General features: G+C 38.9%; 1 protein-coding gene across 1 annotated transcript in view; it reads right to left on the bottom strand.

Moving 5' to 3' along the window:
- LOC134669385 (uncharacterized) overlaps nt 1-10,538 on the bottom strand; it is a 43,167-nt gene extending 32,629 nt beyond the window's left edge. The window contains exons 1-6 of the mRNA XM_063526906.1: nt 10,382-10,538; nt 9,797-9,871; nt 6,968-7,763; nt 6,422-6,843; nt 6,087-6,164; nt 1,309-2,619 (exon numbers count right to left, since the gene is read on the bottom strand). Coding sequence (XP_063382976.1) covers nt 1,309-2,619; nt 6,087-6,164; nt 6,422-6,843; nt 6,968-7,725 — 2,569 coding nt within the window. The 5' untranslated portion in view covers nt 7,726-7,763; nt 9,797-9,871; nt 10,382-10,538. The remainder of the gene's footprint in view (nt 1-1,308; nt 2,620-6,086; nt 6,165-6,421; nt 6,844-6,967; nt 7,764-9,796; nt 9,872-10,381) is intronic.
- Nucleotides 10,539-13,071: the final 2,533 nt, after the last annotated feature.

Genomic DNA, 13,071 nt, shown 5'->3' with positions numbered 1-13,071 from the left:
CGATATTCATCGTCTCTTAACTCACAACGTTAGATCAAACGCTCAAAGCAAACGCGCAATGTAATATAAATATAGTTTTGTAACGTTAATCTATAGTTACTTAACTTAGGTATACAGGGTGATTTCGGAGTCGTGGAGCAAGAGAGCCAGACATTATACAGAATCCAAAGATGAGCCTAATGATGTTGTTAATTATTGTTTATCACCAATAATGATGATTATTTTCCAGATGACAAGTAGGAAAAAACATTTTTGCATACAATTTGGTTACCCTACTCAATGTGACGTCTTGTCGCTTTCCATACAGCGTACCTATGTCAAAAGTCATAGGGTGGCCATAATTACTTAGTATAACATTAATTTTACTTGAAAAGTAAGAATAATTCAAGTAATTATCTTTTAATCAATTACTACCATATGATAATGTGGATCATTTACAGAGTCAGAAAAAGTGGTTCTGGATCACGATCCCGAAACGAAATCACCCTGTATTATTGGAATCACAATTTGGAATACTTACAAAATTGTTTTAAAATTAATTTACGCATAATATAATTTTAAAATTACTTGAAATAAAGAAATCTAATCTAATCTAAATCTACATGTGATAGGAAATAAATATGTCCTTGCCCTTGGGTGCTTGCAATTTTTGGGCTGTTGCAGTTAATTATCACGCAACGAGGCATTTTTTAATTTTTGCTGACAACTGACGCGCCTGGAATGTCAATAGCGACGGCCAACCTCGACGCTTGGTCTAGGTTCGGACACGCGAAGTAGATGCATTTGCGTCATCTAGGGATTCTAGGGTATATTTAAGTCTGTGGTACCGCTACTACTGGCTGAAAACGCGCTTAATTTCGGTTTTCCTAGGATAGCGGTGCCGCCATAAGTATAGCGGCCGTCTCCATACTAAATAATACGGCTAAATAAGGATGTAGTATTTGTATGAAGAAGGCCGCTATATGACGGCACCGCTATCCTAGGAAACGAGCGAGACGATGATATTCAGAGTGTGTTACAGTTTATAGTTTCCTACAAAGAACACAGTGTGTGTGGGATGAGGTAGCGCTTAGGCCCTATGCCGAGCTTTTTGGTGTAATTCAACCTATAGTAAGTATAGTAACACAATCATAAGCACTTAAAGCTCCCTCCACACTCGTGCGCGAATCGCGGCGCGAAGCCACGAACGCAGTGTGGCGTCGATGTTCGCAGACAGCGAAATCGACTCCACACTCGCGTTCGCGGATTCGCCCGCGATTCACGCGCATAGTCTGGAGGGGGCTTAAGATTAAGACAAACCACACTTACGATTGTTTAAGTCACCGGTATCGCTTGTGCGATTCTGGGGCGTTTTCAAATTTAACTTCTTCGTTTGCGGTTCGCTAGTATAATAGATGCCACATTTAATCTTATTAATAACATTATCAATGAAATCACTCGCCCATTTGGCTTTACCCCAAATTCTTTGGGGTTGACGTTTTTTCAGGGGTATTAAAATTTTAGACGGTGATGTCGGCGGCGGGGGTGAAGTTAGAAGTTTTAATTTTTCTGTTTTCACTGGACTCCTCGCTCGAGGTGGACTTGTTGTTTGAGGTTGAGTCTTCGGCCAAGATGGACTCATTACTCGAGGTGGACCTCTCGCTAGAGGTGGATTTGTTGCTCGAGGTGGACTCTTTGCTCGAGATGGACTCATCACTTGAGGTGAAATTCTCGCTCGAGGTGGACTACTCCCTTGAAGTGGACTCCCCGCTCGAGATGAAACGCCCTCTCGAAGTAGTCTCCTTGCTAGAGAATTTGCTATGGAGCTGCTACTGCTGGTGACGTCCGTGCTTCTGATGGGCAACTGGTCCACATTCGCGTCCCGCTCGACAAGTGTAGGTAAGATATAACTACCCATCTTTTGATTAGAAGTCTTCTTATACAAAAGCTTCAATATGTTATCTCGGAATCGTGATGCTGGTTTTGTATTGCCGACACTATTCTGTTTAGATTCAACGTTACTGAGAGTTGAACCCATCCGTTTCTTTTTGTTGTGAACTGTACCATTAAAATTTGTTGAAATCGCTGGCCCTTTATCCTTGAAAGTTTGCTCTTTATGTTGCGCTGCCGTTTTAAATTCCAGTGATTTCGGTTTCTCCATCCAATCGACCATGAAAGGCCACACATGCTCATCTAATCCTCTGAATTGATTATCGTAATGTTCTACTTCAAATGTGCCACTGACTTGATCTTTTCCCAAAATAACTAATGGGAATTTGATTTTGGCTAAAATTGTGCGTATGGCGGTTCGAGTTAACGGATGCATTGGATTTGCTGTGGCCTGGCAACGGACTCTACGGCTGTCTTGTAGTTTGTAAAACCTCAAGCCATCGGGTGGACCGAGTATATTTAAATTAGGCTTAAAAGAATCATGTGTTAAGGGGCGTCCCGGTGGAATATTGGGACGCGGTTGGGTGCTAGTCCAGGGACTCCGTAAAGGACGTTGGAGAGGCTCTTTCATGTCCAGACGACTATTCATAATTTGTTTCGGTATATCACCGCTCATAGTCCCGGTGTTGCTAACAGTATTGTTGTGTACACAAGCGCTGGGAATTATTTGGGGTTTATTATCTTCTATATCTGCAACATTCAATTCTATTAGTATCTCCTTTCCTGATAAGTAGGTATAACTGCAAAATCATCAAACATTAAACAGTTTTTGTAATTCAGGACAAAGTATTATTTAAATGTGAAATATCGTTATTAACGACGTTCTAATGGAAAAATTGCAAAGTATGTATGTACCTACATAGCATTGTATTACCGACACGCACTAAAACTAACACATGAATCACGATTATTATCGGAAGCTAATCTGTAACGAAATGATCGGTCTTTAGCAGAGCTCGGCAGGGGTGAGCCATTTTGTCACTTATGTCAAGTGTCGATATTAATATAGATACACCTTATAGAAAGAAATATTTAAAAAACACTTTATTAATTATAAATAAACTAAAATGACAATGCCTTATGTACAAATAAACTTTAATAATAGCATTAATAGCATATGGATGGATATACATATTATTTGAAGAGGTTTACTAAAAAAGCTTGCTATAACGCATATGTGAGATCCATCCTTGAATATGCATCACCTATCTGGTCAGTTTGTTACGCTGTTCATAAAGACCGCATCGAAAAAATTCAAAAAAAATTTGTAGCTCATTTAAATTTTAAATTTAAGAAACCATCTGCTGGGTACAAAGGAAATTGCCGGGAATATAACCTACTTTCACTTGAAGCTAGGCGCAAATTAGCTGATATGAGTCTACTTTTCGATATAACTAGAAATCGTTTAGACTGCCCTGAATTATTATCTGGTCTAACGTTTCGAGTTCCAAGACGCCGAACTCGACATACAACTCTATTTCATGTTCCCTTCCACTCCACTAACTATGGTTCTAACGCCGTGTTATCACGGATCCCTCACTTGTATAACACTGAATTCTGCACTGCCGATCCTTTTGTAGGTTCTAAAAATAAATTCAAAAAATATATATATTCCATTTTGTTCAAAGAAAATTAATATAAAATCAGTTTCTGTTTTTATTACTATTGTGTTTCTACATTTAACTTCAGTACTGGTACTAATTGCTCCTTAAATAAATACATACATTTTATTACAACATCTCTTTATATCGTAAGATCATAATTTTTTCAAGCTATGTGTTCCTGGTTGCCAGGGAAATGCAGTTAGTTGTACGTTCAGGTAGGTGTACTTTTTAAATTCTAACTCCTATAATAATTCTATGAACAATAAACTTTCAGTTTGAATAACTCCTACATTATGATGTTTATCTTGATATTTTTGTGAACGTCTGCTGGTGTCTGATTTTCAACTAATGCAATGTCATGGTTTTGTTTTGTATTAGAAGTAGGTATTTTTAACTAGATTACTTATACATTTTACAACCGGTTTATAGTATTTCTAGCGTATCGAGCATTTGTGTGTATTGTACATTCTCGTTGTTTTCTTATCTTTGTTATTTTTAATCGTTATATAATGTAACTCAATGGATGACTGTTATTGGCCTTATTTTTATGTAAGCATTAATATGTCTTAGTTATATTTACGGCTGTTGTTATCCTGAATACCAATAAAATAAAAAAATAAATAAAAATAAAATAAAATTCATTTGATTTAATGGCGACGTAAAGATCGTAGCGGAAAGGCAGCCTAAATAAAATAATTTCTTTAGTTATTAAATTACATCACATATACCCTCTAATGACAAGGCATGTCCATGTTGTGCAAACTCTGAAAACGGCTCACCCCCGCCGAGCTCTGGTCTTTAGAATGCAGCATTTACTTAATGTTTTGAGAAAATAAAATACAATAAAATAAAGAAACGTAAATAAAACCCCCACCTATGAAAAGTGCCCCAGGTCTGTCCCCTGCGGAAGGGTGCCCACAAGGCTGGCTATAGTGGCTATGTTCCCCCGTTGAATGGCGATGCCTTACCCCGCGGCTACACACGTAACGATAAATCGTAGCGATAAAACTGTGCAGTCCGAACTGCGCAGTTTTTTCTGTCGTGTGTAAAGTCCATTCCAATAGAACTTGCAAACTATGTCAACAAACCGCCATATTGAAATTGTCTCTGAATGATGAATTTGCTAGTGATGGGCAAGAGTCTTACTTAGTCCTTTACTTAAGGCCGTAACACACTATCGCACTGCATCACGAACTTGGTGCGTCGCATCCATAAGTGAGAGCGAGAAACAGATATCTCTTAAATTCAATAACAAAGAAGTAAGATACGCGTACATGCCAAGAAAAACAGTGAACGAGTAAAATAATATTGAAACCGTCAATCATTCAACAGTCATTATTTTGTCAAATGTAGGGTAGATTTTTATTTATGAACAGTCCAAAACTACCAGTTATAATTTTCCGTAGTTTAATAATAATGTTTAAAAATGATGCGAAAGAATGGAAAAGGTTATTTAAAAAAAAGGAATTAAAACGATTAATCTGAGTTTACATATTTATTGAAATTTAAAATTGTCAAACTACCGCGTAGTGTATATAACCGCGTTGGCAGGTACAGACCGTGAGTCGCGTAGTGTGTAGCGGCTTTACGAGTATATCACCAACTTTAGTCACAACACTACCCATCATAGACAATTGTAGAATGTAAAAGAAACAAAAATGTCATTACATCAGGGCCTAATAACCTAACTTATGAAACCATTTTAAACTTTTAATGAAATAGCCAAGATACAGTTATATATTGTTGTATTTTACGGTAACGACCGCTTTAATAGTGTATAGTGTATGTGTTTCAATGGTGTTTGATGAGATGATGTGAAAATTCAAGGAAAAACAGTGACAAAACAAAGTTACGTCCTTTGTTTACAAAGTTAGCAAGTTCTATTGGAATGGACTTTATGTCAAATCGTTACGATAATCGACAACGATTTGTCATACACACGGCAGAAAAAACTGCGCAGATCGGACTGCACAGTTTTATCGCAACGATTTATCGTTACGTATGTAGCCGGCATTATGTTCTTATACTACTTCGTGAAACGGAAAGTCGGCCACGATCGTACCGGACGGCGGCTGCCGTACCGTACGGTCGTTAAGGTCACTGTCCGGTGCGGTATTTATACTCGTAATATATACAAACAAGAGATTAGGTCATCGAACGTCATCGTATGGCTTATAGGGTTACAGGTAAACGCATCTGCCCTTTAGGGAACCCACTGAGATTAGTAATCTCAAATTACCAGTCCGCCGGAAGATATCCGCCTGGTGACAGTTCCGAACAACTGACAGACTAATATCGTCCGGCGAACTGGTAATCTGTGAGCCCCTTTAGGGCCGGTACAGACGGACTACAACCCGACTGCAGTTTGTATGGGAACTGCACGCGGACGTTGCAGTTGGTGTAAGTACCCATACGAATTGCAAAAAGGTTGTTGTTGCCGCAATAAATAAAGCTTGCTAACTTTTTACTTTATGAACTTAAAGCGAAAGGTGTGAAATATCGTAATTTTAAGCAAATATTTAACTACTTATAAATAAAAATAAGATAAATCACCGCTCTTAGCCCCGGTGTTGCTATTAGCATTGTGTACACAAGCGTTGGAATTTATTTGGGGCTTATCATCGTCATTGTCTGCAACATACAATTCCATTAATACTATTTACCTTCCTGATAAGTATGTAAGAGCAATTATATTTTAATTATTCACCAATATGAAAAAGAACTTAACATACAAATTAAGCACCTAACTTAAACTATGGTAGACAACAGGCGGTCTTATCGCTAAAGAGCAATATCTTCCAGACAGCCTTAGGGTAGTGGAGAAAAAACAAGTAATGTGATGTATAACTGAATAAATAAATACCTAAATTTATATTTATAATACTTACTATCAATTTCCGTCCCGGTTTGCATTTCAACTGTCGTACAAATATGTTTTGTCTGTGATTCTTCAAAGCTACCATCACCTCTATTTAATGTCTGAAATGGCTTCAACGCTACTTCAGATAGTTTAGATTTATGGTCAGCGAGCGTATCTTTGCTAGGGGAATTTTTCTTTGTTCTAGATTTAAGGTGGGAAATTCTACATTTTCTGTTATTAGTCTTTGGCGGTTCTTGCTTTTTAATCCTCGGGGTAACCAGTGGTACATTCTGCTTAAAAGATCTAATTTCCACTTTTTTGCAAAATTTGTTGAGTTCATCATTTTTGTCGATCACGGTTATCTGAGAAGACTCTGAAAGACTGGTATCTCTAGGAATATTAACCTCAGTCTGAAAATAAATCTGCTCAGTTCGACACGTCTCATATACGCTGAAATAAAAAATATTGATTCATGGTCAACTTTTTATCAAATCTTAAATTGTTTTTCTATAACTAAATATTGGTAGTTTGATAATTCTCTCACAGGAAATACTAGATCCCAAAGACATCTCACCTTCTATTAAGTTTCTTCTTGACTACCTTTTTTCTCGGCTTTATCTCGTTACTACTGTCTTCAGACATAGGTGGAGATGGATAAAATTGAAATCTATTGATATTCCTCAACACAGACCAAACATCAGATGCACACGGTGCGGTGGCTTCAGTTTCGCCATTATAAGATTTATATGAATCTCTTGCTTTTCTCCGGCAGTCGCCTTTAAAGTTCTTAACAACATCTACAGAACTACAATCTAGGTATAGATTCATTTGGGAGCAGTAGTCAGCGTCTCTGTCATAATATTCACAGTTGTAATCTGGTGGCTTGGGATTTTTCTTCCAAGGCTGGCGTTTTTTCGTCTTTTGTGCCTTAGATTTGTGAATACGTCTGAAATATTCGCTGTCGTTCATATCGCTCACAGTGCAAGACTGCGGCAGTACAGCTGGGTCATTAGGAAGAGTCAACACAGACTTTTTGTTGCTCTTCTTACTCATTTTCTTCTCCGTTTTGAATTCATCAGAATTAGATTTATACAATTTCGCAGCTAGTTGAAAAGAAGATAAGAACTTGTTTTCGGTTTTTTCATCAGTGTGGGAACGCAAGTGGATATGATTATTAGAGATATATAATGACTTTTTCTTGCTTTTACATCGTTTGTAGTTTGCATTGGCACTGCCAGAACCGATTGAACTTTTGGTGGTAAGAGGATTTGGCACCAAATTGTATGCTTTATTGGAGCACATAGAATCATTTAAAGTTGAATATATTGCCATTTGCTTGACGAGGATGAGTCTGGTAAGTTGAAATAATTCTGTGGACATATATAATTGATTAAGTTCTAAGTGTTCATTTTGACCCTACCTATAAAAGTGTGTTAATTAATAATTATTTGTTTTGCAGCTGATAGACCGGGAGATAGTGACACATTTTACTGGGTCATTTGTACCAGTATGGCGGTTCGTCAGGGGTCTAAGTACGTAATGAACGAAATAAAAATGATGGTCATAGCGCTGGTACCGGCGGCCCAATCGCGTGGGCGTTAGTCGAACGTGTCGGATAAAATACGAGTGTCGAACGATTTGTTCCACAAAAATCCTCGTATTTTTCGATAGTCCATAAAAAAGAAGTAGACGGTAGCGTAATGCCATACTTCTCCGGTGTGACTTACAGCCCGCCATACTGAGGCGAACACATTAATTAAAAAAAAACAATTCAATCATTTGTGCCAAGCTAATTTTTGCACAGGTGATCATCGTCGAGCAGCCATTCATGGACATCACCATGCCATACTTTTCGGATGGTTCCAAATGGCCGCCATACTGCCGCAAAGGAGTTAATTTAGTTTTTTATTGCTAAACGATTTGTACCATCTTGTAATTTTTTTTCAAGCCTTTCTGTGTGATCATAAATGGAAATCTCATAATGCCATACCTGTAGGAGGTGGCAAATGTGTACAATATTTTTCTTTTATTTCAAGTATGGTGCCCCTTTTCCCCCCTATTAGAAGTATGGCAAATATAATAATGGTCACATTGCATCATATAATTTCCAAAAATCCAAATGCCATACTGGTACAAATCGTCAAAAAATTGTTTTTTGTTTTAAGTCTTGGCTTAAGTCTCACAGTCGTCCGCCCCGTAGTTATAATCTGAAATATTTTTTTTAGGTATAATTGTATCCAAACAAACAGAATATGATGATGCCATGCTGTAAAAAATTATTTTACGTATACATAGTCGTATTTTTGAAACGTGTCGATTAAATAAGTTTTTCAAGTATGGCAGCACTTTTCCCCCCTACTATAAGTATGGCAATTATAATAACGGTCACATTTTATCAAATACTTTCCAAAAATTTAAATGCAATTCTGGTACAAATCGTTTAGCAAAAAAAAAAATTAACTCCCTTGCGGCGGTATGGCGGCCATTTGGAACCGTCCGAAGAGTATGGCATGGTGATGTCCATGAATGGCTGCTCGACGATGATCACCTGTGCAAAAATTAGCTTGGCACAAATGATTGAATTGTTTTTTTTTAATTAATGTGTTCGCCTCAGTATGGCGGGCTGTAAGTCACACCGGAGAAGTATGGCATTACGCTACCGCCTACTTCTTTTTTATGGACTATCGGAAAATACGAGGATTTTTGTGGAACAAATCGTTCGACACTCGTATTTTATCCGACACGTTCGACTAACGCCCACGAGATTGGGCCGCCGGTACCAGCGCTATGACCATCATTTTTCTTTCCTTCATTACGTACTTAGACCCCTGACGAACCGCCATACTGGTACAAATGACCCAGTAAAATGTGTCACTATCTCCCGGTCTATGATGAGTGTTTTTGGAGTAGGAAGGAAGGAAGAGCATTGAATTTTAACCTTTTGCCGCCATTTTGTCACGAAATAAAAAACTTACACCTATTTGAAAGCAGGACGGATTGATATCGTATTTTTTTCATTCGGCATTTGAAATTTAGGCACCCTCGCCTAAAGTTCGTTTTTTTTAGCATTAGAAAGAATTTGCAAGAAGGTAAGCGATCTTGACATGTCTTTTAATTGAAAAACGCTTTATAAAAATATAAAACTATTACTTATGAAAGCAGAAGAATATAAATGATCGTATTAGATTCATAATTGTTACATAATTTGCCGTAACTTATTTTTAAAATGTGTTTTTCAATTAAAAGACACATCAAGATTGTTTACCTAATTTCTAATGCTAAAAAAAACGAGGTATAGATAGGGTTGGGGGATGTTTTTTTTTTTAATTATGATTTTCTAACTACAGCTCACCACAATACGTACTGTACTACGAAAATTGCATTACGAGTAAAAGGTACCTACTTGAAAAGTCGAATAATCTTGCAGACTTAATTTGATATGGGCAACTTAATTTTTGCCCGCGTTATCGCTCGAAGTCTGAAAAAACAAATTAAGAATAATGCAAAAACTAGTGTATGTGTATTGGTCCCCTCAATGTTCAGGACATGGAAATATCAAAAACCTGTAACTCTCTGACGTGATTTTTTTTTATTTATTGTATGAAGTCGCGTAGAGTTAGACCAAGATAAGTCTGCAACGACTTTGATATAGCAGACGCAGTGCAAGTGTTAATAACACGTCATAATTTCATAGAAGTTTGACGTTTAAAATAACACTTGCACTGCTGTTGTTGTGCTATCAAATCAAAATCGTTGCAGACTTATCTTCGTCTTATTTCTAGGTACGTGCGATTTCCGACAGTGGTGGGAGGCAGAGCACGTACCTACCTACTGCATCCGATTCGCACAGCGCTCCGAAGACAAAGCTATTCGTGTATTCTAACGACATCCCGCTCGCACGTCGTGCGAATTTGGTCCAGTCGTATGCTTAGCGCCTTAAACTTTGGAACGACTGAGAAAAACAGGAAAATACTAACAAAATACTCACAACTTAACTCACGATAATTTCGGGTGAATTAGGCCAAACAGCAACACCTTACATGAAAGTAGCTTAATTGTGTGTTAACCAAGAAAAAATTTAAAAATTAAAATACCTGATTTGAATGTAGTCATTACTACATTTTTCAAAACTGAAAATAATGATTATTATGTTTTCTATTCCTCAAAGGACTATCAAATGTAAAATCCAACTGCCAGTTATTTTTAGTAGTTTTTCATAGACGTTATAAAACCTGCTTGCTAAAACTAAACTTAATTAAGTCCATGATACACGGTTACTTAAAAAGTGATGGACACATGGTTGGTGATGCTGGAAATTGGCGAACATAGAACCACCCGCCCAACAAAATTAGCTTGCCCGGAAGCTCCTAGTGAGTATTATATTCTTTGCCCGGAAGGTTGAGAGCAGTGGCGTAGCTAGAGGATATGGCGCCCGGGGCAGGCACCAAATGTGCGCCCCCCTCCCCCCCCAAACGAAATGAACTAACGAAAGGGTTACTTTTTTACTTATTAAAGTTTAGTTTTAATTTAGACAAATACAGTGTATATGTGTTTTTTTAGTACATCGGTGGCTAACAAGCTTACGACCCACCTGATGGTAAGCGGTCACCGCATCCTATGGACGTCTACACTCCAGGGGTGTTACATGCGCGTTGCCGACCATTTTAAAAACTTAGACACTCTGTTTTTTGGAGATCTCCCTACTGAAGCCTCTCGAGAAAAGGCAACTTATTCTGTCACCGTTGTTGGCAACTAGGCAGCATGTTTTTAACTGCTTCGAAGGGTCCAAGATGGCGTCCAGGTGCTCCTGCCCAAAGGTGACAACAGTACTCAATATATGGGATCTGACTTGCGACTAACATAAAATACATAAGCAGTCTACCCCATCAGAGTAAAGTATCGCCTCCCTTTATTGAGCACACCGAGTTTTTTTGAATACCAGCGCACCCTACTCAGCAAGGTGGCTACGAAAGTATTGGACGGCACTGATGGAGATGTCAACACCGAGGCTCCCAATACTCCCTGACATGGGAAGGGTTGTGCCTTGGAAAATGGGGTTTTCTTAGCGGTAAACGCGCAAAATTGAGTCTTGGTGGGATCTATTGGACTAAATTGTCCCGATCCCACACCAAAACTCTGGATAGAATTTTGGTGGTGGTGAAGTTCTCGATACCTGACACAGGTTTTTCACGACATTCTAGTATCAGAACGAGGGATGTTGGCACGGCATGTGTTATACAGGTTGGTCCAAACCTTGATGTCCAAAAAATTTTTTTTAGGTTCCTCACACTGTGGGCTATCAATCAGCCGGCCTAGCCAAGGTTACAATCGCTATCGCTTCGACAGCGAAAAGCATTACGTCTCTCTATCACTCTTCCATATTAGTGTGACAGTGATAGTTGCGTTTCGATCGCTACGGAGCGTAAGCGATTGGCATCTTGGCTATGCGGCCAGAATATGTATGTTAGCCGACTTTTCGTAGTTTTCGAGTTATGATTTTTTTTATTTTTTTTAAGACATTTCGGGGTGAAGCAATTAATTTATTTTTGAATGTTTCTCTTTGTAACATAATCCTTGACAAACGGCGCAGTAGCTAAAAAATCAGCATCCTCACTTGGCTGAGTTGGGCAAAAAAGTCAAAGTTTTACGTTCAAGCATGTCAAGCTTAGATGCTGTCCTTACCTAAATAAATAAAAAATACAAGCGATTTTGGACCTCAAGGTTTGGACCATTCTGTATACAGGGTGGCTATAAAATAACTGCATTCCTGTTGCCAGGGAGGTTCTGGGATTATACTGAGCAACTTTTATCCATCCTGCATAGGAATCCCCAGTACTCCGCATATCGATGAATGTAGTCGATAGACAACATGTCACAGATATGCAGCAGCAGCTATTGGAGCAGGTTCCGTCTTCTACTACGGCTCATAAGCGCCTGCCGGACAAAGGGCTCGCGATCCACTTGCATAGGTAGTCTCTTGGGCAGTCCATAAGATGGTAACTTAGACCCCTAACGGAAAAGACGCGCTAACACGGGACACAACTCTGAAGCACTCGGCCCGCTCGCCTTATAAAACGAAAGCATTAGCAACTCCCGCCGAATATCCCTCTGCTTGATAGAAGTTTGTGGCATAGAGTATTCGCACTACGGGATGGTGGGCGGTAGGGCGCTACCGTCGTCTTTCAAGGTCGAGTTCGAGGCAAAAAGAGTACCTAAAAGATCGGCTTTCTCTTTTGCGCTGTGGGCCAGATTACCATCCGCATTTCACACTTCACAATGGTGGTAAATATGACTGACAAAAGTTTCCCTGCTGCCTTTGGCAAGGCGGAGAGGTAGTCTTTTGCCCATTTTGGCGCCCCCCCTTGGACGGCGCCCGGGGCACGTGCCCCCTCCAACCCCCCCCCCTAGTTACGCCCCTGGTTGAGAGGTAACCTTGTAGGACAGACCTAATAGTTTTAACTAACCCCATCCAATATTATGCTTACGCTAGTGCTAGAAAGAGATGAGTATAGTTTTCCAGTGTAACTGCCTGAAGTTGTGTTGGCCAGACTATTATAAGTGACAGATATTTTGAAGGTCGCGGTCCGGTACGCCCGTCTGTGATGGCTTTTAGACTGGCTTGAAGACTGGAATCCGAAACATTAAAAAAAAAAATGGCTTTTTGACATTATTGACAAT

The sequence above is a fragment of the Cydia fagiglandana genome, chromosome 12 (assembly GCF_963556715.1).
Source record: "Cydia fagiglandana chromosome 12, ilCydFagi1.1, whole genome shotgun sequence".
In the NCBI taxonomy this organism is placed as follows: Eukaryota; Metazoa; Arthropoda; class Insecta; order Lepidoptera; family Tortricidae; genus Cydia; species Cydia fagiglandana.
This window is presented reverse-complemented; position numbering and strand designations above follow the sequence as displayed.